This window comes from Heliconius melpomene, chromosome 12, assembly GCF_056956725.1.
Source record: "Heliconius melpomene rosina isolate 202511_hmr_F chromosome 12, ASM5695672v1, whole genome shotgun sequence".
NCBI classification, from domain to species: Eukaryota; Metazoa; Arthropoda; class Insecta; order Lepidoptera; family Nymphalidae; genus Heliconius; species Heliconius melpomene.
The window spans coordinates 14570716-14595288 of NC_140400.1; the positions used below are offsets into that span (position 1 = coordinate 14570716).

Here is a 24573-nt window from a genome sequence, read left to right on the forward strand (position 1 = left end):
GTTCTACTCCGCGTAATTTCGGCTGCGTTTTGTCAGTAAGCCCAAATCCACTCATCATATTGGGTATATACTTTATATTTATAATTAGTAAAATATACACCTGGGAGTTCTAATAAATAGAAAAGGTTTAATTAGGAATTGGGCTTTTTTGGAATTAAAGACAATAATTTCCTTAGGGAAATTTAGTTCCGAATATAATTAAGGTGAAATGGTGTTTTTTGGTAATTGGTTAGATTAAAGTGTTGCTTATAGATTTATGGGTTTTGCCTGGCATTTGTGTAATTTAAGAATAAATTATTAGTTTAGTAGTATAGTATTAGTTTAAGGGTGATCCACAGAGAGTTATTTAAAAATAATATATGAATTATCTAAAAAAATAAAAGGCTGCATAAAACAGAGTGAAGGAGACCTACCCTACACTCTCTTCCCCACTTTATGTCCAATTATCGAGACCGTGACTGGCGCAAATCAACGACGGTGCTAAAAACCGGTCAAAAGCGAGTCGAACTTGAATGTGCTAAAAAATGAACTAAAAAATCGACACTCATAACATTATCCAATAGAGTATTATAGAAAGAATAGATTGATTACAATTTACAAAAAGATCGATAATAAAGATCTACAGGAACACAGCCAAGATGCTTGTAAAAAGTCATCTTAAAAGGGCAACATTTACTGACTCATTCATTCAAGCAAGTTAAATTTTCTCGCAAACTTATTCAGATTGCATTTCTATTTTGGAATAAGGAATTAATATTTTAGACATAAGAAAAAAATATTATTAAAATTCTTAACATTTTACAGTACTTCGTTGTTAAAGTGCTTCTTTAGAATAAACAATTTACACTGTTTATAGTAGGAATGATTGATAGTTATTAATTTGCGTAATTAAAATATTATGTCAATGCCGTTGTAGGTTTGTGACTTCGCATCTCCCATGAGAAAATAATAAAATATATTTATTGTATTGGTTAAAAATAAAGGGTTCCCCATTACTGTGTCCTTGAACCGACTTCCTTGAACTGTTCAGTTCTGCTCATTCGTTCTTTCCATCCAACTGTTTATTGATGGAAATACAAGTATACAGTTCACTCTTTTGAGTTCGACGAAGTCCTAAAGGACCCGCTCCGCTCTGGTGAAAATCGGGCTGCAGTGATAGTATAGAAAGTAAAAAAAAGCAACTTGTAAATTATTCAATTTAATACTGTTAAAATTCAACAATATAAAACATTACAAAAGAGACTATACACATTAGACTGAACAACGAATTATAAAACTATTGAAAAAGAAATATGTCAATAAATAAATGCAAATTTAAGTACATAGAGATTAAAATAATAAGTATATATATATTTATTTATAAGATACATTGATAAAAGTGTATGTGTTTAAATGTCACAAATTACTTAAGCTAGACTACTGTAAAACAATATGGCCATCATTTATAATATTATATTAATTTGATGCGTAACGTGAGAGAGGCAGCTTTCAATAAATATCCTAAAATTGAATAAGTATAGTCCTTATCACTGATATCAGCAACATAGCACGTAACACTAAGAGATCTCTTTATTGTTTCTCACATTCATTATTGCTAGATTACTACGTCAGAATTAAAATTTAAAATTGATCATTGGTATCTGCTCCGTTTCACACACTTAACCCTAATTCTAATAACGTTTTTAGATTAAATTTCAACAGCATCAGGAAATATATGGTTAATATAAGCCTGATCGTAACTTTGTATTGGTTTTGGTCTCACTTTTGTGTAAGACAGTTTCCCATTAACACTATTATTATTGAATTTAGACGCGATTTCCTTAACTTTTCCAGGTCTCGGCATTGTATCATCATTTTTACTTTGTAACTTATTATCTACTTTCATATCCTCAAATGATCTTTCAGTTTCATTCCCTCTAACTGTATGTACATCAAAATCTTTAACTTTCACACTCTTGCTGGAACCTCTTTTTGAATCGGTTTTAGCAAAAATATCCTTTTTGTTAGTTTTCGTAACATCTTGCCTTCGACCAGAGCTTCTTCCGCTCATCCGGTTCTTATTATAAAAACTACAACGATTTCTATTTTGTGCGTCAGTCATATTGTTAGTGTCTCTAACCATTCCAAAGTTTGGATCTATTGAGTATTTGACGTCATTGTTACTCTTACAGTGACCATGTTCATTGTTCCTCCTTTTGTTTCTATCAGATTTTCTATAATGTTCTGATTGTATTTTAGTTATTCCACTTTCATTATAAAAATTATTATTAATTTCGTTAAATTTAAACGTTTGCGGATCAAAAGCGTGCGTTCTTTGGTGAGTTAGAGGCTTAGATAGCGATAAGTATTTAGGCGGTTCCCCGTGATTATTTATAGTTAACTCGTATTGTATATGCGGGTCTAACACCGCATACACGTTTTCTTTGGCTTCTCTCTCCATAGACGTCCACGCTGCCTATAAACATAAAAATAAAATTTTATAAGATAATATGATTTTTAAAATAAATGTTAAACTAGCGGTAGGTTAATTTTATTTTTTTAATTAAATTATTATTTTTATATATATAAAATTAATTATTTTAAATAATTTAACGATTTTTCAATACAAAAATACATAACATTTTTGAAAAATTACATTTTGTAAACAAATGTTGATTGCATTATAATTTAATACACTATATTCCGGCCGTTTTCCCTTATATAATAACTACTAATTCTATTCTAGGAACTAAATTCTAGGAACGGTCACATTAAAAATTATGGTCCAAAAGGGACTCTTTTATCTATCAGGAGGTGCTTATAAATGTGTTTATTGCATGTGACAAGAGCATTTCGATAAAGTCATTTATATTGTTCTTTTGTCTCATACTACAATCGTTTAGCTTGTTAGTCAAAGAGAACTTAGTGTTGAGACACTCCTTTTAAAAACCCAAAAAATAATACATATTTTGAGCAGAATTCAATTCTCGCTTTATCTAACCAATTAAGATAAACGAAAATATGTTTTTATTAAAAAAAAATTAAATGTTTTCCCGGTTAAAATCGAACCTATAGCCATTGCAAGTGTAGTCAGGCACTACCCATTGTGCCATGATGGTGTCTTTCATGTCATTTGTATGTTAATCCTAACAAAGCCTGGTTGATTTAAACGTATGACTGCACTCTATATAATTAAATGTTTTGCGGTGAATCATAGTGGCGGGTGGATAAACGGAAGCGAATAATATTGTGTTTAAATTTGATTATTTTAAACTAATATACTGTATTTGTATTGTTAGTATTTAGTTAGATTAGGTGAGGGATTATAAATGATAATTAATTATTTTAAGGTGCAGTATTTTGAAATTGCATATTAGTGGAATCAAGGGTTGACTTTGGAAATTAGATCGACTGATTGTTAGAACCTTAACTATTAAGAATATTAATAATAATAACTTTATTTTTCACACAATACAAATTTACAAACGTTACATTTTCCTGTAGTACAGTAGTGGTTTTCTTTCAGCTTCACGCTGTATCCCGCATATAGCAGGGTAGGGAGAGGTAAACTAGTGCTAAGACGCGTTTCGATCCCCCACCTTCTGCCGAATTTTGGAAACATTGCGTGTTGAGTGGTGGAACTCAACCGAAAGAATTTTAGTTCAGACTGTCAGTTTTCGATATTTATAAAATATTTTCTTATGTTGTTTTCTACTGGTTAAAAGTTATTTATAACAACATATAAATTATAAACAAACTCAGTTTAGCTTTACCATTTTATATTATTTTGTAGATTAAGAATTCTTTTAAAATGAAAATTTTCAAAAAAATTAATAAATATTCTAATGGTAGTCATCCCATACATCCTGAAAAATATCTAAAATATCCCACCATCAGTAGTATATTACTATCACGCCTATCACAAAACTACTATCACCAGTTAATAGTGCATCACACCTGTGCATCACACGGTGGTAGGGGGTTGCAGCACGACGGCGGCGCGGCGTACTTGCAGCGCGGCCGGGGAGTATCGGGACGTTACACCCCCAGGACCGCCTGGACCTCCAACACCCCCCGGACCTCCCATCCCAACGCCCCCTGGACCGCCAGGTCCAACACCCCCTTGCATTCCTCTATCACTTCTGGTTCGGGGCTGATCATGGGGAGAGTATACGGCGTCTGCTGGTAGTACTGTCTTCTCGCTGTTAGAAAAATGAAATGTGTGATTTGAAGAGTGGAAACATGTGTTGTTTTTAGCTTTATGTCTTATCTTACATATAGTAAGGTAAGCAAAGGGAATTCTGCCTACCTTACTATGAGGTTAAAACACTGCGTTCACCACTTTCCACGGAATTTTAAAGAATTGCGTTTGGAGTGGCGGAGCTTAACACCGCACTTTATTTTGTTACCACAGCAAGAAATTTAATAATTCATTTCCCCAAGTGGTATACGTTCTATAATATTTGAATAAAATGCTTATTAACATTTCGTAATCGTACTAAAATATCATATAAAATTTGCTATTGCAAAATTTGAACCCGCGCCTCTTGGATAATATCCAAGATAGACGGGCGGGATTTAATAGCCAACCTATTACTAACAGGTGTATTTAAATGCTGACTGTTAAACTAAATGACGTAAATATTGTTAACAATTGTGAACATTTTATGTTTTAGTTTTACGATCATAACATTGTAAAAGGAAAGGGCAATTTAGTAACAAGTCTTACGGCCGATCTCAATAATTACTTTATCGAATATATCTATTTTTAATTAAAGTTATTTTTATTGTTTCTGTTGTGTACGTTGCTATAGGTAGGTACTTTTATTCAAACGCAAAAGATAGATTGGTTGTTCCTGATTATCTTTGGTAGTTATCCAAGTTAACTTTTGGTAGGCTATGGAGACCCGCCGTTGATGATACGTCTCTTAGTACTCGAAGTATAAGTATAGAAATATTTAAACTTTTTAATTAAAAGTACACTGCTATAGAAAGATAAAACCGAATGCATAATGCTGGTATAATTATTTTCATATTACTTACCTATCTAAATCATCAGTCTTGTACTCAACGCTTTCTGTAAAGAATAATTACAACTTTAAAATTATTCAAAAAAATGAATGTGTCATTTATATTATCTAAAAGTAATAACATATTACTCTAATGAAATATTATTTTATAATAATCAATTACACATTCGTAAAACAAATTATTATTGTTTCTAATTATAATAAAACGGTTTGGTCATTAATTAGTGTGATAAAGTATAAGGCGCGTATTTAGAAGTCGTTCTCAACTAAGAGATCGATATTGAAATGCCTTTTTCATTTATAAATTATAATCTATGAATGAAAAATGAAATGTCACATTTAGGTCGCTGTGAAGATTGATGTCACAACTGAGAGCAGTTTATAAATACGGTATTAAGTTACGTAAGGATTGTTGGAGAACGGCCTCAGTAAACAGAAAATAACATAAATATATATTTTATATTTTTCCTATAAGTATTACCTCGTCTCCGCCGACAGCGCACCGCGAGGCACAGCGCCAGCACGAGCAGCGCGGCGCCGAGCAGGGCGGCGGCGATGAGCGGCGCCACGTGCGCCGTCTCTGTCAGAGAGAAATTATCTGCGTGAAGACACGCGACGTCAAACTGGGGTCAGGATTGCTACTTAAATGTATAACGTTTAAAAAAAAATGTATAGCGTTCTATTTCTCTTTGCAAGAGAATCAGAGAAAATAATTAATATGGATTTTATATTATAATTGATTTTAATATAATTTTACCTACTCCAATAGGGAAAAAGCAAAAGGTAAAAGGGTAAAACATATAAGGGATTTCAATTAAAATATCTATAAGAAATTTATTTAGAACGAGCAGACCTTCGTTATGATATAAAACCCCCCTACACCATAATAAGCTATAAGCGCCCACAATTATGAGAAGCAAATACCGATTTCCTTCATATTAGTTAATTATAATTTATAATAAATCCTTTTTTTGTGACTTTGCTGTATTATATTCATAGGCGCTTGTAATTTATTAAGTTTTTAGAGGTATCTAGTACTAGTAATATTATTCCGAAGAAAATATAAAAACATCGAGCTTTATAATCTAATGAAAGGTAGGAACTATTTAATGTACCTTGTAATGTAATAACTACCAAAGTACCACGGTACTACTATCCAACTTTCATATCCTCTATAACGTAACGAAAGTCTGGCTGGATTTTCTCTATTTCACAGTCTCATATTACATACAAATAACATTAGGCGCATACTAACACTATAAATTATATTAAATATTATACGAAACACTACATTTCTAATCTGTACGCGCACACAAACTCACCGTGCACAGTCAAAGAGACAGAATGCGAGGAAAAACCCCGCTCGTTCTCCACGTGTAGGACGTAGACGCGCGCGTCGGACGCGCTGGTCGCGCTGATCAGGAGAGTGTAGCGGTAGCAGCCGTTGGTGTGCGACGGCTCTAGAGTTTTGTAGCGACCTGAAAAAGAAATTTGTTTTTGAGAGAGTGATTGTTAAAGGTGTGTAGTGTTATTATATATGTGAGTTTCTTAATTGCATTGTAATTTTCAGCATTATATTATCATGGAGGAAGAAACTACTTATGTGCTATATATGCGTCTGTGTCTTCTATTTTTGCTTTTAAATTTTTTACATGCAAAATTAAATACCAATATGCATAGGAACATCAAGCCTCAAGCTCCCCCACAACCACACAGCCCTCCTCGGTGGCGGGTCAGCGCAGACGGACGCTTGTACGCGCGCCTCGCCGCCGCTCCACGCGTGCGCCGCGGTCGTGTCTGCGCCTACTGGCGGGCCCAGGATGGAGAGGGTTATGGGTTCGGATTGGTGTGACCTGGGGAAGGGACATTTTAGTTTTAGCTCGTGTAGAAATTGTTATGCGATTTAGAAATTTAAAAAACGCCAGATTGTATCGTAAAATAACTTAGTATATAACGTTTCTACATAAGAGATTTAACTAATTACCGTGTATTTACTGTATTAAAATAATAAATACACGTTGTTTTTTTTGCATTCGCAATATTTTTATATTTTAAAATAATGGAAAGCTGCTGCTTAAAAATGTATACTTGTCGCAGTTTCTTAGATATGGAATTTCGAATATTCTTCAAATCTATTTAAATATATATTTCAAATTATTATCTATGAAATACGAAACTTGACGTTTCATCATCACATCTTACTAAAAAAAGATATTGAAAGAATTACCTCTCTTCAAGTCCAATATGGTTGGTGGCGATGCAAGTGTACCGTCCGTGCTGCGCGTACGATACATTATGGAGCAGGAGTTGCGGCGTTGAGGATATCGGGTATCCGTCTTCTAAATGACCGCTCATAGCTGATAGGTTTGGACTGGAATATAAATGAACTGGTTATAAATAAAAATAAATAAACACTTATATAGTAGTACAGGTATAGAATGTTTTATTGCATTTTATTCAAGTCCTACTTGAGGAAATTTACGGGTAAAAATAACGTTAGGCTTAGGGAACCTAGAGTTAAGACACTTCGTTCCCCACTTTCCCACTGAACCAAAGCAACCTCAAAGAAGACGTAAAATTTTTAAATCACAAGCTGGGGACCCTGCTTTGTAGGAAAAACGGCAATACTTACTTGTGATACCACTGATATGACGGTGTCGGGTTCCCTTCCGCCTTGCATTCCAGTGTGACTTCGGAGAATAAATTTGCTTCCACTATAGTGTCTGGTCCTACCCACGTCACACGAGGGGGAACTGTTAAATAACAGATAAATTATAATTAAAATAATAGGACAACTAAGACTAGGTTTTAATGTGAATAAAACTAATATTATAAAGCTTCATAGATTGTTTGCTTATCCGCTAATCTAGAGAACTATAGGTTACCTGGTTCCTTAGATTACGGTTAAAGATATTTTATTTCCATTAAAAGACATAGGCCACTTACATGGAAACATTGCTTAACAAAATAGAGAATTGTAGTCGGTCGTGCATTAATCAATTAAAGTAACACAGTACATTAATCAATTAAAGTAACACAGTACATTAATCAATTAAAGTAACACAATAGATTTATTAAATATAATCTATATATATAAAATCGAAAGGTCACTCACTCATCACGAAATCTCAGAAACTACATGTGCTAGGAATCTCAAATTTTACATAGGAGTTACATATAGGACGTAGGTGCTCGCTAAGCCGGGAATTTGTAATATTCGACTTCTAAGGGGTTGTTTTTGGGTTGAAAGTTTGTATGAAACTTCGTTACTACAAATGCTAGGAGTCTCAAATTTTGCATGGACATCACTCATAGGACGTAGGTACTCATGGAAACAGAAATTAATAATAACGTAGTTCACGCAGGCGAAGCCGCGGGCGGGCCGCTAGTTTATTATAAAATTGAATATAGTGTATACATATGTACTACGTCATAGAAACAAATTATATTTAATTGTGAAAGTCATAATAGATAGCTTCTAGATACCATGTTTTATAGGTAAATCCCTTTTACACTAAACATCAGTTAAAAAAAAATATCTTACATTTTACATCAATTTCAATTTTGACGGAATCCGAAGTCCCCAGCGAATTTCTTGCTTGACACCCATATATGCCTGAAAAAGAAAAATATTGTAAGACGTTAAATAAAAAATCACATAGTTTTCCCGTCTCAGTAGGAATTATTCCTAAAAATATAGATATTTTTCAATATTTTATTAAGAAAAACAATTTAATCTCTGTTTAAGTAAATTATGTTTTACTCAATCAATATAAAAATTACCAGAATCATTCCTAGATATCGGAGCTCTTATCAGCTTAGCTCCATTGGTAGCGATGACCTGACCGTCTTTAGTCCACCACACGTAGGGTCCGGGGTTCCCGTCCGCGCGGCACTCCAGGGTTAACGCACTGGAACCTTCTTCCAAGCTAGCGAGGGAACTAGCATCTGCACCAACTATGGAAACTTCCGGAACAACTGTAAAAGATGATTTTCGGGTTAGTATTTCGTGGTATTAATAGCTACGTTACTATTTGCTAAGAATTATGAGATATATTTATTTCCTACAATGATAATTATTTGTGTTTGTTCGATGCCCGACCCGAATGACCCGAAGAAATTAATTATATTAATTTTATCGCCCTTATAAAATGACAAAGTACGGCGTTGATTTCCGCCACTTAACACGCAATATCTTGGAAATTAAACGGAAAGTAAGGAAGGGAGTGGAACTAACATTAGAGACCAGGCGTCTTCAGCATAGTGTCTTAACAGAAGGCGAGGTTCTAGGCACCTTCAATATAAATCTATAAACATACTCACAAGTAACATCTAACATCGTATACGAATCCCTATAATACGGCGAAGGGTAGCTGGGGTGATGAGCTCTGCAAGCCAGCTGTCTTCCGTGCGCCGCTCTGGTCGCGCCCAGCTCGAGCACCGACCGCGCCGCCCACACGCGCGGTCTCTCTACTTCGGAGGAATTTGTTTGACTCCATGCTGTCAAACGTTCTTTTTCTGGAAAAGAGAATGGAATTTTTGATATTAAGGTTTTCATCATCCAGTGTAAAAATAAAATCTAACCTTTTTATTTTTACACTGGATTTCTGAAATAACATAACAGTATAGGCAGAGGGGACTTTGTGTTAAGGTATTAGATATCACAGGTACCGCATAATTTTCAAGACCACGTTGTATTTAGTTACAAGAGCGAGAATCACAAATAATTAATTTCTCAGTCGGAGTCGAACCGTTTACAAATAGACACTGTGTTGCTGAGCCACGAGAGCCTAATATACATAATATTACAGTTGCTTCCCAATTTATATACTATAATATTCTCTTTGTCCGACAAAATATACATTGTCATAGTAAACATAGTGACAATCATACGATAGGAACGAGAAATAAAGATAAGATCGTTACTCCAAGTTTTCGCCTCCAAAAAGTTAATAAATCTTTTATGGGTCTGAGCATACGTGTATATAATAAAATTCCGCAGTGTATTCTAGATTTGCCACTTCCAAAATTTAAAATATCAGTAAAAAAAATTCTGACGAGTAAAGCTTATTACACTGTTCAAGAATACTTAGAGGACAAACATGTATGGAATTAATGTCTATTGAATGTAATGCAGGATAGCTGCCAACTAATGTAACAGATTGTGATTGTACCATTGATTTTGAAAAGAGCAACTGTTGAGTTTCTTGCCGGCTCTTCTCAGCAGAACTGCCTTCCGAACCGGTGGTAGCTTTTTGTTCATATGTTCATTCGACGATTCAAAAGTGCTTATTATAAGTTTATTTGAATAAAGAATATTTTGAATTTGAATTTGAAATTAAATTCAAAATGTCTTAACACTATGTTCTGAGATTCCCTCTGCCTATTCTGATATAAGGCTACAAAAACTTTTGTTAAAAGTGAAATCTATTATCGTCAAAGAGATTCAAATCACCATCGTCATCTGTATTCTGAGGGACAACTTGTTTGAGACGTCCTTAATTAATATTAAATCATTAAAATTGGGTGAATTTGTTCAAAAATATATTTTATTATATAATAAATATTTGTAATATTATTCATATTTTACGTTTTAAAATGAAACATAAAATGTCACTTTTCCTTTTTTTTTGTAGAAATGTTTCAAAACGCATAAGCACAAGCGTCCGACTGTAAACGCAACAGATTGTGGGTTCGATTCCACTCGAAGAAATTAAATATTTAATATTTTCATTTCCTCTGGCAATGAGACAAAAAACGGCGTAGAGTTCCGCCACATAGAACGCAAAGCCTCCAGAATTCTCCACGGAGACGGAACGGATTCTTAAGACTAGGTTCCCAGTTTCCCATCTACGTACCCCTTTAAGAGTGGGATAAAGCGTGAAGCTAAAAGAAAAAAGTACAAAGAAGTGCAATATATTTATATTAAATAAGTTTTGTAACTTTTTAATTTTATGAAGTTGCATTACACGGAAACGTATTCAAAACCTTCTGTGACAAGTATTTTACAAAATGTTACTTTTAAACAGCGTCACCTTATTAAAGACAGAAAACTTTTTCTAATCATAATTCTCAGTAATAATTTTTGGTCGTAAAGGACCACGCAAAAATCTACTCAAGAAATGCGAACAACAAAAGTTTCTGTCACATCAAAATTTCTTACTGGCGAGATGTGTACTTTGGTACCTATAGCATATTTTATAAGATTTCTAATCCATATTTTACAAAAAAATCGATTTATATAATTTCTACCAAACTAATAATATCCTAAAATGAAAATTGTAATTAATAATTATAATTCTTATGGAAAATATAAACCAATTTTATAACTTTATCTTAAATTTTATATTGTGCTAATAAGTTCTTTACTAAATTAATAAAATCACGTATAAGTAAGTCTATTACCTATTAAAATGTTAAGAGCTTTCCAACAAGTCTTAGGAAGTGAGCATAAAGAGAATGAGCGTACTTTGAAATTCGAGTTTATATGCACATCTATATTTTATAGAAGAAAATGTGTTATGGTTTTGGTTATTTAACAGGTGTTAGATTTTAAATGTTGGAGAAATTTTATTATAATGTTTAACTCTACTGTGGAATTATAGTTATCTTTAGCATGAAGTGAGAACTTGCAATACAAATCCGAAAAGAACAAAATATAGATTTTTCATAGAAAAAATATTGCAGAGTACACCTCGGCAATTTGATTAAATTACTCGTAAACACACTTAATAACATAAATGTTTAGGATTGTCTTACCTAAATACCATTCGATATAAGCTGGTGGGTTTCCATATCGAGCCTCGCAGACAACGGTAGCTCGTCCTCCCGCCGGTACTGTAATATTTTGGCCAGGCAATATATGGGAACTGTTGTACAGTATACGAGGAGTTTGTGGTGGTACTCTCACCGCTAGAGCTGCTGGTGGACTTGAGAGGGCGTCCTGAAAAAGAAATATGGATAGGTTAAGTAATATATAGTTTTATATTATATTGAGCCCACGTGCCATAGCGGCAGTGTCCGACTGTAAATGCGATGGGTTGACCTTGTGGTAACAAGATATAGGGCGGCGTTGAATTCTGTCAAATTGTATCGGTAAGTATCTTAACACAAAATTAAATATTTATACTTGAATTCATGTAATTAAAAATTAAAGAAGACTAGTGTCAAATTACTCCGTTTTCCAAATTGGAGACACACAGTCTTGACTGGCGGAACTCAACGCCGCTATCACTGACTACATCACGTTCAACCGCGTTCTGCTGCGTTATAATGGCCTCAAAATATTTATGAACTAGTAAGTTTATTATTATTAAGACTACGATCGCTACAGCACTAAAATATCTTGAAGTCAAATTAATGAATTTCTTACAGTTTGCAAGAACTTTGCGTGTGAAAACTTTATAGAAACTTGGCGACAGTTTGCATTTGTATTTTTATTGTGAACTACTTGGGACTTCAGTTTATTTACGTTATTTCTTATATAGAAAATATTCTTGTAATATTGAGAGAAGAGAGAGAGAAGAGCAAGAGTGGCTATTATATGTATTTTTTAAGTTCACCTCAGTCTATACAGTTAGTTGGTAGAAATTTCCAAACAACTAAATTTTACCCTAAAATAATTAGTTACATTACATACTATTAAGTCTTTTTTATTTGTAGCAAAAAGTACTAAAAACCATAAATGTAAAATGAGTGCGAAATAAATTATTTCCACAGAACTTTGACTTTCACTCATAGTTTTTGAGTTCTTAAGGGATCATAAATATAAGAATTTATACCAGCGAATAAAAGAAATATTATAAAGTAAATATTAAAGAGTCTTACCTGTACATCATAATTGCTAGCGGTAACCTGGCACTGCCACTGTCCATCATCGAGCTGTAGTGTCGCGGCTCTCACCCACAAGGAACAGTCTCCGCTCATCGGGCTGTTCTCGTTGGCCCATTCGTATTTACCTCTGTATATACCGACCGGCTGGAATAAGAAAATATTTTTTTAGGAATAATAGTTTTTTTTTAATATATTTTTTATTGTTTTAAGATTATAGGCAAATATTAGCATTTAGGTTTCAACGATGACATGAATGATGGCCCAAATATTAATAAGAGAAATATTTGAAATATTCCTCAAAGGAATATAGTTCGCCAGGGATCCGCCACTCAACATACAATGTGGGTGAAAAGAGGAACACCGAGTGTCTTTACATAGGCTTTTGCTTACTCTGGTTTGCTTTCACAGGAAGGAATTTGGGCCTAAGCCTAGAACCTAACTGCACTACGATGGCATGGCATCATTAAATTTAATTCCATTTCAATAATTAATTATACACTTAAAGCCTTCTCAATTGTGTATTAAAATTAATTCTCTCTTACACCCACAAATCAGTTTATTCTAATGTAACATTCGCTATCAGTTGTCCACTCGTCTGTGGTGTGGGTGTGACGCTATCGAAATCATCAGATATTAGTTACCGAGGTTAGAGTGACCGCAGTGCACACTGCTGACACCAGAGCTGTTCCGTATTACGCTACAATTATTTAGAGTGCATAGTATTCATCAAAATATTATTTCATTTCGTAATAATGTTATTGCAAAACCGAACGCATTTTAAAGATATATAGAATTTTTTTTGACATAAAGAGGGAAAAAACTCAACGTCGCAGTTTGTATTCTTACTAGAGCAAGGAAAATAATTCATGTCCACCAATGGGATTTGAACTCACAACCGTTGCGTTTATAGCAACTGCGCAACGACGGCCTCAAGCGATTTTCACAGAATATTTCAATGATTTTTGTTCGGTGACCCGCCTAATCGTTTGTGTGGCTTCAAAGCGTACTAAAGTTACCAAAGAAACGATGTCCTCTAATGCGGAAGAATACGTTTCAATTGTTATCGGTTTGTGACAAAAAAATCTTATTTCTATTTGTTTCTATTCGACGAAATACGAAAATAGGTTTCGCGATGCTAAAATGAACTGAAACTTCGTTTCGGGAAAATCAGAATGACAACTGAGAATTGTTTCGAATTTTGGAATAACAAATGGATGTTGCTGACTTTAATTAAATTGACTATATAACTAATGTTTATTTGTTAATTATTTTTATTTTCTTTATCTACTAAGACTTGGTTAACTCTTGAAAGTCAAAAAAAAAAACGAAAGGAAAAGATTTCAACGGATAGATTTAATTAGTATCTATTTACTATTTGTTTTGAGTTTCGTTGCCAGTAAATGTTCATATGCCAATGTACATAAAAACATTCTTTGTAATTTCTTTGTATATTCATAATTAATTGTCAAATATACTTTTATAAGAAATTCATAACTTCTAAAAGGAAAGTTCGAACTGGTAGATTCCATATTGTAGGGAAAGTTCGTTTGATGACGAACTTTTATACAATATTAGCTTGCGCCTGCTTCGTACTCTTGTCAATTGTTCTATTACCATACGACCATTCAGCCTGAACTCGGTAGACGCGAGAACGTAAGCCACGGGGAGGCCATGTTACTTCATGCCCTTTTGCGGGAACTAAATTTGGAAATTATTAAGAATACTTCTTGTATATTAAATGAGTTTATCTAATATTGATATTGGATTATAATGAAATATATACATATATCGATTAAATTTCCACTGTTCATGTATCAGCTTTGAATAATATCGGCGTTGCATATCGATATCGGCGTTGAGTTCTGCCACTCAACACGCAATGCCTCCAGAATTCGGCAGAAAATGGGGAACGGAGTGTTTTAACACTAGGTTCCCTCTGCCTACCCTGCTGTGTGCGGGATACAGCGTGAAGCTACTATAGATATGCATAAGACATTCTAAAGATGTCAAAATTATAATTTAAAAGTAATAAAATATGAGGGCTATAGTAGTCATTAAATCAAAACGTACAAAAACCCATTGTCATGTATAATACCTCGCTTCACCACGTATTGTCGAGCAAAAAAAAACATATCAATAACAAAGTTGAATTCCTAATAGGTAGGTAGGTACCCCCATGACACAAAGAATACGATAAAAAAACTACCTCAGTATATAGACATTTGAATAAGACCTTTTGAATAGAAATCTTTTAAAGTACCGGAAGCCATAGGTGGAGGTCGCGGGCTTATTTTATCCTTGCCTCATAAGGGTGTTGACAATACTTGGTTTTATTGTACAAAATAATAAGGTGTTTATAAAAAGATTAAGAATTGTTATGAGAATGTGTTAAGCATTTCAATGTCAACCGTTATTCTTTAGCGATTGAGTCTGCGTAATTTAAACGCTAAGTGCGTTTTTTTTTTTTATAGTTTTACAGTATATCTCGTGTAAAGCAGGTAGGAAGAATTTAGTGTTAAAAAACTCCGTTCCCCACAATTGAACCGAATTTTGGAGATATTGCGTGCTGAGCGACAGATTTACGCTTTGAACTTTGTGATGTTATTACTAGAGTGTGAAAGAAAAAAAAATCCCCCAATTCCGAATCGAATTCGCAACCGCTACATTTACATGCCAGTCTCATTTTGACATATAAAAGATAGGCAATGACAACTTAGCAGTATTAATTCGTCCTATACATTTTGCTTACCCTAGAGATACTCCGTGTTCTGACACAGTGGAGCTTATTTGAAAAACATAAATTTTCATTTAATATCCAATTTTTAATACAACAATATTTTGTAATATTTTATGAATATATTCATGAAAATGAATTCTGCTTTACATGTAAATTAAAAAAAAATAAACAACTTTACAAACGAATCGCCAATCGCATGCGCTCTAATCTAAATTTCACGATTCTATTTCGTGACGTTCAATTTAAAAACAATAGTGCAGTTTTAAATTCTAATAGTTCCCGAGCTATTCACGTTTCTTAGTATTCAGGCATGCCTCTGGTACAAACGTAAAACAGCTAACTGTTGATTTACCAGCACCGGTAGCGACGGTTTAACGAACCTCAACGTCAGTACTAAATTAGCTCAATCAAAGCTTCGATTTTACCGCCAATATTTCAGGATTGCTAATTATTTGCAAGAATATGTACATTTTAAGTGATGGTAAAGCTTATTTGGTTGTAGTTAAAAGGCTTTAGGTGGTGACTATTTTATTATGCTTATTTAAGTGAAAATACAATGTTTTCTTCATATATGTACTTTTACTTTCTTTGAACATATTATAATAGTTAGGTTATTAGTTATTTTTAAGCTATAGGAATATATAATACAATGATGATGGCTTTTAAAGGGTATTGAGAGGGTTGAGGACAGTCGAGACGTTGGGGCACAAGTGTGTGACTGTACCCCAAAAAAAAAAGATATTGGGTTCGATTTCCGCTCGAGGAAATGAAATAGTTAATATCTTCATTTCTTCGCTCTGGTATAGAGGCCAAACACAGCGTTAACCGCCACTGAACACGCCTCCAGAATTTAGGGTTAAGCGGAGTGTCTCAGAAATAAAAGGGCATTGAAGTTAAAATACATGGGCCAATTTGATCACTGCATCAACGGATTTTATTCTTAAAAAAGGATAACGTAGAAATAGGATATAGGAACATTACAATTCTTGATGACCTATTCAGTCCATTCTTTACTTTTCATCAATTTCAGATGGCTTCAAACGGCAAAACTCAGTTTCACGTCCAACATCTAACTATGTTAGAATGTAAGTATAGTAAGCGATATACAAAAGATATTCTTAGAGCAAACGAAATAGCAGCCTAGCTTGTAGCTTTAACGAGAAATACTAAAAGAATGGACCATATTTTTACACGTATAATATATATTTTTCAAATAATGTAAAATTCAAATAGGTTTCTTTCTTACATTGTGTAGGAGCGAAACGGCCAACTGTTATTATTTCCGAACAACGGCTGTTTACCGAACCTCCTCGTTGTTTCTTAATTAGCCTCCGCCGTTGCTATTTTTGCTGAATAACGACAGGAAAAAAGGGTCGGCGCTGGTTACAGGTTGAAATTAAATTAGACCAGGATAATTTGTGGGAAGTAATAGTTTTCCTTTGTTCCCGTTCTCTGTTTCGATGCTACTCATTTTGTACTGTGATTGATGATTTAGTATTCGAGTTAAAATTCTCAAGAGATTCATTAGCATCGAACTTAGTTTAGATTTAATTAGTGTTTAAGCATCTACTTACTTTGTAATTGGTTAGGTTTTGTAAAGATTTTACCGCGTAACCGTTCCATTTTATATTTTGTGCTCCAATTAATGAGATGAGATACGGAACTCAACGCTGCATTTGTGTAAAGATCTTAAAAAATAATTTATTTATATATAAGAGCTTCGAGTTTTGCCACTCAACACGCAATGCCTCGAAAATTTCACAAAAAGTGAGAAACGGTATGTCTTAACAATAGGTTCCCTCTGCCTACCCTCTTATATGTGGGACAGAGGGTAAATGAAAATATATAATATATATATATATAATTTTACAAGCCTAGCTGTCTTGAAATAATTATTTTTTAAACTAAGTATATCTGGGAACATTTTATATTTAAAGTGCCAGCTTCAATTCTAGCTTAGAATGAATTTTATGACATACTTATATACAGATACGTAGCAGAAACGAATTCACTGAAATAATGTGCTTCGAAAATATAACATGATTTTAGTTTTAGAAATGAGAGTCAGAAGGGAAAATAAATACAAAATATTGTGAAACTTTTCATATTATTTATTATAGTATCTCTGAAAGAATATCTACTTATTCATTTATCTATGTATTTTTACATATTTTATGTCTAAAATAAGTATATTTTTTACAGGTACAATTAGTAACATTATTTATTTTTAACAAACTTTTACCCTCAGCTTCGCTTGCGTTAAATTACTGTCAATGAACATTAAACAGTGAATAAAACAAAAATATTTTTTATGGTGTTGAGTTATTTTTTCGTCTTAATTATTTATATTCTTTTAGTAAAAGCATTATTTATTAAAGACTATACTCTTAAATATATGGGTATCTGCTCTTAAGAGTTGATTTTACTTCTATCAATATTAATATTTCTTTATGTTACGTACAAGGTTACAATCAAAATATGGATCTTTTATATCATTATTATATATTATTAAATTTACACTCATTACGTTCCATTCATCCTATTTGTAGAAAATTTTAATACTAATATAGTCTTTTTCACTCTTTTTGTTTTATCCCAAGTAGAAATGTAACCCACAATTAATACAATCTATCAAATATTAAAAAATTGCTTTAGTTATGAAACCTATAAATTCTTAAAGTAATTAAATGACAAAATCGAAGTACCCGATTGCACTATATCAGAATTGTAAATAAATAAAGTTTACAACGTAAAATATTGGAAAATTTTGCAAAAACTAAACGCCAAAGCTTTAGGAACTAAAAGCAGTGTTTATTTCGCAGGCACGATGAGTTTTTTAAAGTGCAGACATTTTTATTAAGGGAGAATACAATAGTTACGAGTATCGAAACACCCTGTATTTATGTTAGGCCAAACGAGCTCGGAAAATAAGTTAGTATGATATGGAGCAAAAATTTAAGCTTTTTGTCAGCTGAAGTCGTTTATCTATATTTGACTGAACGAATATTTTATGATATTAGATTTGTAGTTTATTTTGTTAATGAACTAGATTTTGTGTTGCTTTTTAGGATTTCGTACTCAAAAGGTAAAACTGGACAGTACTACTAAGACTACGTCAGTCATCAGGCATAATTAGACAGTTGACATTTTTACAGATGATATATTTCTGTTGCCGCTATAACAACAGATACTACAAAAAAATAATAGAATATTTATTAAAGGGAATTTTTAGTGATGGCACAGAACCCTTTGTACGCGAAGTTGACTCGCACTTTGCTGGTTTGATGATTTCACGATAAATCACTCTCTCCTGTGGAATCGAACCTATAACCGTCGTTTAGAGACAGAAGCTGTGCTGTTGCGTCATGAAAGCGTCAATCACATTATATTAATATATTTAAATCCAAAACACCATTTAGCTTCCTATTAGCTCCGAATAGCAGACTTGTATAATTTATAATAGGTGAACTCTTCGAAATTAGTTTTCAACTTCATCAAAATCGAGAGATTTACTCGCTCAAATTCAAAGTGTGTATCAAATGTCATATATTCCTATCATTTCTGTGCCTATCAGCTTCATGCTGTATCCCACATATTGCAAGGTAGGCAGAGGGAGGCGGAGAGAGCACAGAGTTAAGACACTTAGTTCCCCACTTTCAACTGATTTTTTCAGGCATTATTTATTGAGTGGCGGAACTCAACGCCGCGCTTTTTCTTTGGTACCAGAGCGAAGCAATGAAAGTATTAATAACCCACAACCATCGCATTACAGTCACACGCATGTGGCACTGCGCCACGATAGACAATCTCCCATCAATTCTCTTTTTAGTATTTTCTTTTCTTTTCTGTATTATGAAATTAAAGAATTAAAGTTGAAGAGTTACTACGTCTGTTAATAATATTTTTTTTTGAAAAAATGTTTATATATGCTTGATACGGGTGTTATGACACTAGCAAATGGAGGGTCACGACACTAGTTTCTGTTTGATTATCCATATGTGTGCGGAACAAAGCGTGAAGCTGAAGGAAGTATAGACAAGGGATTATTAAGAATAACAATAGCCCGACTTCCTGGGAGCGGTTTTCTGCTTTATGGGGCATTAGTCTAATATAACCAAAACTGATGTTGATTAACTTTATTTTAATATTTGTTTTAAGGGATAATTTAATTAATATGATATTTATTTCAAAATAACATATACATTTTTAATTGTATAATGTATGTATATATTTTCATCTATCAAATAATAACTGTATGAAAATCTAAGTAACTAACCTTTCTTATCCTTATTCTTATTGTAATTATAGTTCAAAAATACTATGAGTTGACTACTTCAGGCAGATTTAAATATATTTTTTTTATTACTTAATCTACTAAAATGAAGACTAATATGAATTTTGAAACATTTTTATTTTACATTTATTACATGTTATTTATTCCAATATCTAGAAAGCTGGGGAAGCATTGCGGCGAAACTGAACACCCCACTTTCTCTTGTTACTAAAGCTAGAAAATGGAAATAATTCCTTTTACCGAGTAGAAATCGAACCCACTATCTTCGCGTTAACAAGTTAGACGCTGTGCCATTTTGCCACGATGGCAAATGTTTTTGTTTATTTCCATGTTTTATTCAAAAAAAAAAATATTTTCAACAGATTTTAATTTCACATTTTTTAAATAAAGCATAATTTGGCGCTCGTGCGCAAAGCCCTTCAGATTGGCGGTATACAAAAACTCACCACGTCCGTCATTACATAATTTGTGTGTACAATATGCACAGAATAACAAGCATGTGTATTTTTTTAATTTCACACATTTTTTGCATAACATGTACTTACTAACTAGAGAAAATCTGTCACGTTGTCCTAAATACAGAAAGATATTGCATAATATGCGTAACTTAACGCCGCACTTTGTCATAGAGATTATGAACTAAGCTGAGCTAAGGGAATCTAATGCGCTTACTCGTGCTATCTGACACTTTTTAACTGCGCCATGACCCAAAAAAAGAAGCAATTTCTGCAAATGTACATTCCTGTTTCATTTTTAGTCTCGACAAAAACTTAAAGTAAAGTAGGTAATGACTCTTACGGAAAGTTACAAGAGGGTTATTTTTTAACAAAAATAAAGTTATGTATTATTTTTTTGTTCAAATACATAATACTAATTTGTCATAGTGAACGTAGAATTAGGTAGCCAGGTACGCCTGGCCCATCCCAGAATAATCCTGTGCCTACCCCAGAAATTTTACTAAGAAAAACTAGCGCTGAAAACTTAAAAACATAATGTTTACAGGAACATATCTGTTCAAAGCTAAAGACCAGACCCCCACAAAAAAATATCTCTAGATGTATGTCCAAATTTTTTGCTATATATAGAGCACGTTATATTATATGGAAATTAAATTACAAGATCTAAATAGATAATCTGTAATGTGTTATATCCTATACCAATTAATAACTTAATTTTTTTTTACAATACAAATATATAAACATACAAAAATATATTTATACTATAAAGCCATTTTATACCACTTCCATATTTTTTTCTCTAGAGTCTTATACAACGCCTATTGAAAATGAAAATTGTCCTCTCGACGATATTAATTGCTATCAGAACTACAATAGGGAGGTTTAAATCGTATGGAGAATAATAATTGATTATACCATATATTGTAGGGTTACCGTTACGTACCCAATGCGAATATTATATCATTAAAAACCTTTTTTTTTAGGTTGTATTCCGTATAGTGTTAAGACACTCTGTTATACAATAATTCATTCCTCTAAGCAAATTAGTGAGGGCAAGCATTGTATTGAAAAAGAGAAAACTAAGTAACCTACCGCCAATTCTATCAGTCAAATATTTAATATTTATACACGCTTAGCTCCTTTGTTAAGTTTTAATTAAACTCCCAAGAATAGAAACTTTTAAAAAATATTTTTTTAAATATTTCATAATTAAAAATTTAATATATTCTATTACAATCCATTTAATAGATATTATGTCCCCAAATTATTTCTCGATCCTATTTCATTACCATATCAAAGGAAGTCAAATTAGAAGCTTTTAAGAAAGCTCGTTCATAAATTAATACATAAAATTTTTAAGGTGAAAATGTCTTTTTATATAATCCAAGACTTACAGCTAATTAAAATGTTCGTAGCCACACGTAATAAATATCAGCTTCGAAGTAACCCTCTAAGCTTTAGTTAATGTGACCCATATTGGTTTTATACGAAGGCTTACGGAATAAAAAGCCACTGAAACGTTTTAAATCCCTAATTTAAAACTCGAGTCTATCCAAATCCATACGATCGAGGGACTATCATTTTATTTTGTGTTCTTAAAAAGTGTTTTTTTTTGTTTACAGCGTCTAGTGTACGTGTTGTTGGGATCGAGACAGGATATTTTAAGTGGTGTACCGTTGAGAGAAACCTATTGTTTCCTGGAGCCTGTGCAAAATGTATTGAAAATGTCTATTTTATTTTGCCACCCGGATATTAATAGGATTTATATTGTACATCAAACATAATTATGTATATTATGAAATATTATATTATATAGTGAAACAACCCTTCGCCTTGCTAAGAACACGCAGCTTCGCCCGCTTGAGTTCTGCGTATGCGTGATACAGTGTAGAGCTGATTTAATTGGGTTTTTTTTAATTCACATCAGGAAAACGTGTGGACACCTTACTTATTGTATATAGGTACCACAGGCCCTTCATTGTTATACAAAGGGATAGGCCATAGGCCATACACAACCTCATGAATCCACAATACCCATACAATGGTTCCCAACAAGGACGCCAAACTTTGGACACACGAATGTTCAAATATGCCAATACATATTAAAGCCAGTTTAGAATTGTTTGGCACGTGCGGCATCCAGCCCGTACAGCTTATAGGTAATTCGGGATTATTGGTATAGCACAATAGCATGCCTTCACTTAGTAAATAACCTGGATGTCTTAAATTAAACCGTATTTAGCAATAAGCTGTTTTCTATTGGGCAGTACTACTGAGAAATCTATTTATAGCGTTCCGCTAGTGTAGCGTATAGTAGGTATGTAGATGTCTAAAATGTATACGAAAAGTGCAAAGACGTGTTTGAAGGAAGAATGTTGTATAACATTGACGTTATAGTTGTGTTGACGTTGATTTCCTCCACTCAACACGCATGCCTCGATTCGGCGGAAAGTAAGGAACGGAGTGTCATAACACTAGGTTCCCTCTGCCTACCTTGCTATGTGTGGAATACATCATGAAGCCAAATAAGAAAGAAGTGATCATATTTGTGAATACCCTTATGTACGGGTAGGTACAGCTGAACTTGATGGATATGAGTTTGGAACTTGATCAGTGGATTATTTATTTATGTTACACGTATTTTTTCCGGCCTGTTCGTATAAAATACGACAGCACTGTAAGAGTTTTTAAAATAAATAGAAATTGAAGTAATCGAAGACTTCATTACTTATTGTTTCCCGCAGAGCTGGGTAGGCAGAAAAAAAACTTGGGATTCTAGTGTTAAAACACTCTGTTTCCATTAAGATACTTCCGTTCTCAATGGCTTAACTGATTTAAGCGCAGTTTTCAGTTAAAAAAGTTAAATCAATATAATGCGCCATTAAACACACCATGCCTCCAGAATTCAGCGGAAAGTGAGGAGTGGAGTGTCTTAACACTACTTCTCCTTCCACCTACCCTGTTGTGTGCGAGATACAGCGTTAAGCTGATATTTTAGTGATTCAGAAAAGAAAATAAAAAAATGTGTAGATCGAGCGGGCGAAGCTGCGAGCGGGCAGCTAGTTGCACATATGAATGAGCCCCTATAATCTGTCTCTAAGCGAGGGTGCCACTCATTATCCCCTAAGCACCTTGTACAATCACGTGTTTTATCTACAGACATCCACTTCCTTACGAGTACATCTATATAATCGATGAAACGCAATCCATTCAAATGATTCCCATAGTAAACGTCTCGGCGTACAAAGCGATCCCATTCATGCTTCACAAAGACTCTTTGAATCGATCATCGAGTTGAATATTAACACCGGTAAAGCCACTGTCAGACATGATGTAGAGTTTAAATTTGTTTTTTAATTAATGTAGATTATGTTTGAGGTTGTTGAGGTGCAGGGGTATAAACATATGTATAAATGCAGCGGTCTTACGTTCGATTCTCATTTGGGAAAATTAATTATTATTTATTAATATGTTCATTTGTAAACCTTGTAAGAAGGCAAAGCGTGACATTGCGCAAAAGGGGGGAACGGGAGGTGTTGGAACTAGGTTCCCTTCGTCTATTGTATTTACTTTTTATTATTTTTTACATAGTTTTTAGCCTATATCTTTATTACATATATTGCTTGGTAGGCAGAGGAAATTTTCTCCGCTTTCCAGACAGCGTGTTAAAGGGCGAAAATCCACGCTACGCTTTGTCTTTTTACTAGAGCGAGTGGGAATCGAATTTACAATCGTCGCGATTCCACGCAGACCCTACGCCGCTGCGCTACGACTGCATTTAAATTTTATATTAATATTTATAGTTATACTCTGTTATGCACTTTTCAATATCGCACGTTATATAAACAGACCGGCGAAATGAAAATATGAAACTATATAAATGTTGACAATATTTAAAGAATATGTGAAAAAAAATTAAAAACTAAATAAATCGTTGTTTCAAGTATAAAAATATAAAAAATACATTATTATTTAATATTTTCATTTTCTCATTCTGGTAACGAGCTAAAACGCGGCATTGTTCAGTCACTTCACATTAGGCAGAGGAAACCTGGTATTCCACACGTTTCCTCTGCCTACCCTGGTATTTGCAGAATAGAGCGTGAAGCAAGCGTGACACTTCCACTCTATATATAAACAGTTACAGAACACCTTTTGTTTACCTAGCAAGTGAAAGTAATAGTGCGTGACGATGGAAAACGAAGAATTTGTAAAAAAATAAGTTTTACAATAGAATGGAGA

General features: G+C 33.4%; 1 protein-coding gene across 2 annotated transcripts in view; it reads right to left on the reverse strand.

The window, feature by feature from the left end:
* Window positions 1–1182: 1182 nt before the first annotated feature.
* LOC146534096 (kin of IRRE-like protein 3) overlaps window positions 1183–24573 on the reverse strand; it is a 95022-nt gene continuing 71631 nt past the window's right edge. Inside the window, exons 3-15 of one of the 2 annotated variants that reach the window (XM_085195126.1) lie at window positions 12837–12986; window positions 11769–11952; window positions 9333–9527; window positions 8793–8987; window positions 8554–8625; window positions 7642–7762; window positions 7237–7380; window positions 6678–6862; window positions 6332–6487; window positions 5491–5589; window positions 5023–5056; window positions 3937–4181; window positions 1183–2455 (exon numbers count right to left, since the gene is read on the reverse strand). In XM_085195126.1, coding sequence (XP_085051252.1) covers window positions 3944–4181; window positions 5023–5056; window positions 5491–5589; window positions 6332–6487; window positions 6678–6862; window positions 7237–7380; window positions 7642–7762; window positions 8554–8625; window positions 8793–8987; window positions 9333–9527; window positions 11769–11952; window positions 12837–12986 — 1773 coding nt within the window. In that variant the 3' untranslated portion in view covers window positions 1183–2455; window positions 3937–3943. Of the gene's footprint in view, window positions 2456–3936; window positions 4182–5022; window positions 5057–5490; window positions 5608–6331; window positions 6488–6677; window positions 6863–7236; window positions 7381–7641; window positions 7763–8553; window positions 8626–8792; window positions 8988–9332; window positions 9528–11768; window positions 11953–12836; window positions 12987–24573 lie in introns of both variants that reach the window. The other variant, XM_085195125.1, reaches the window with a different exon arrangement.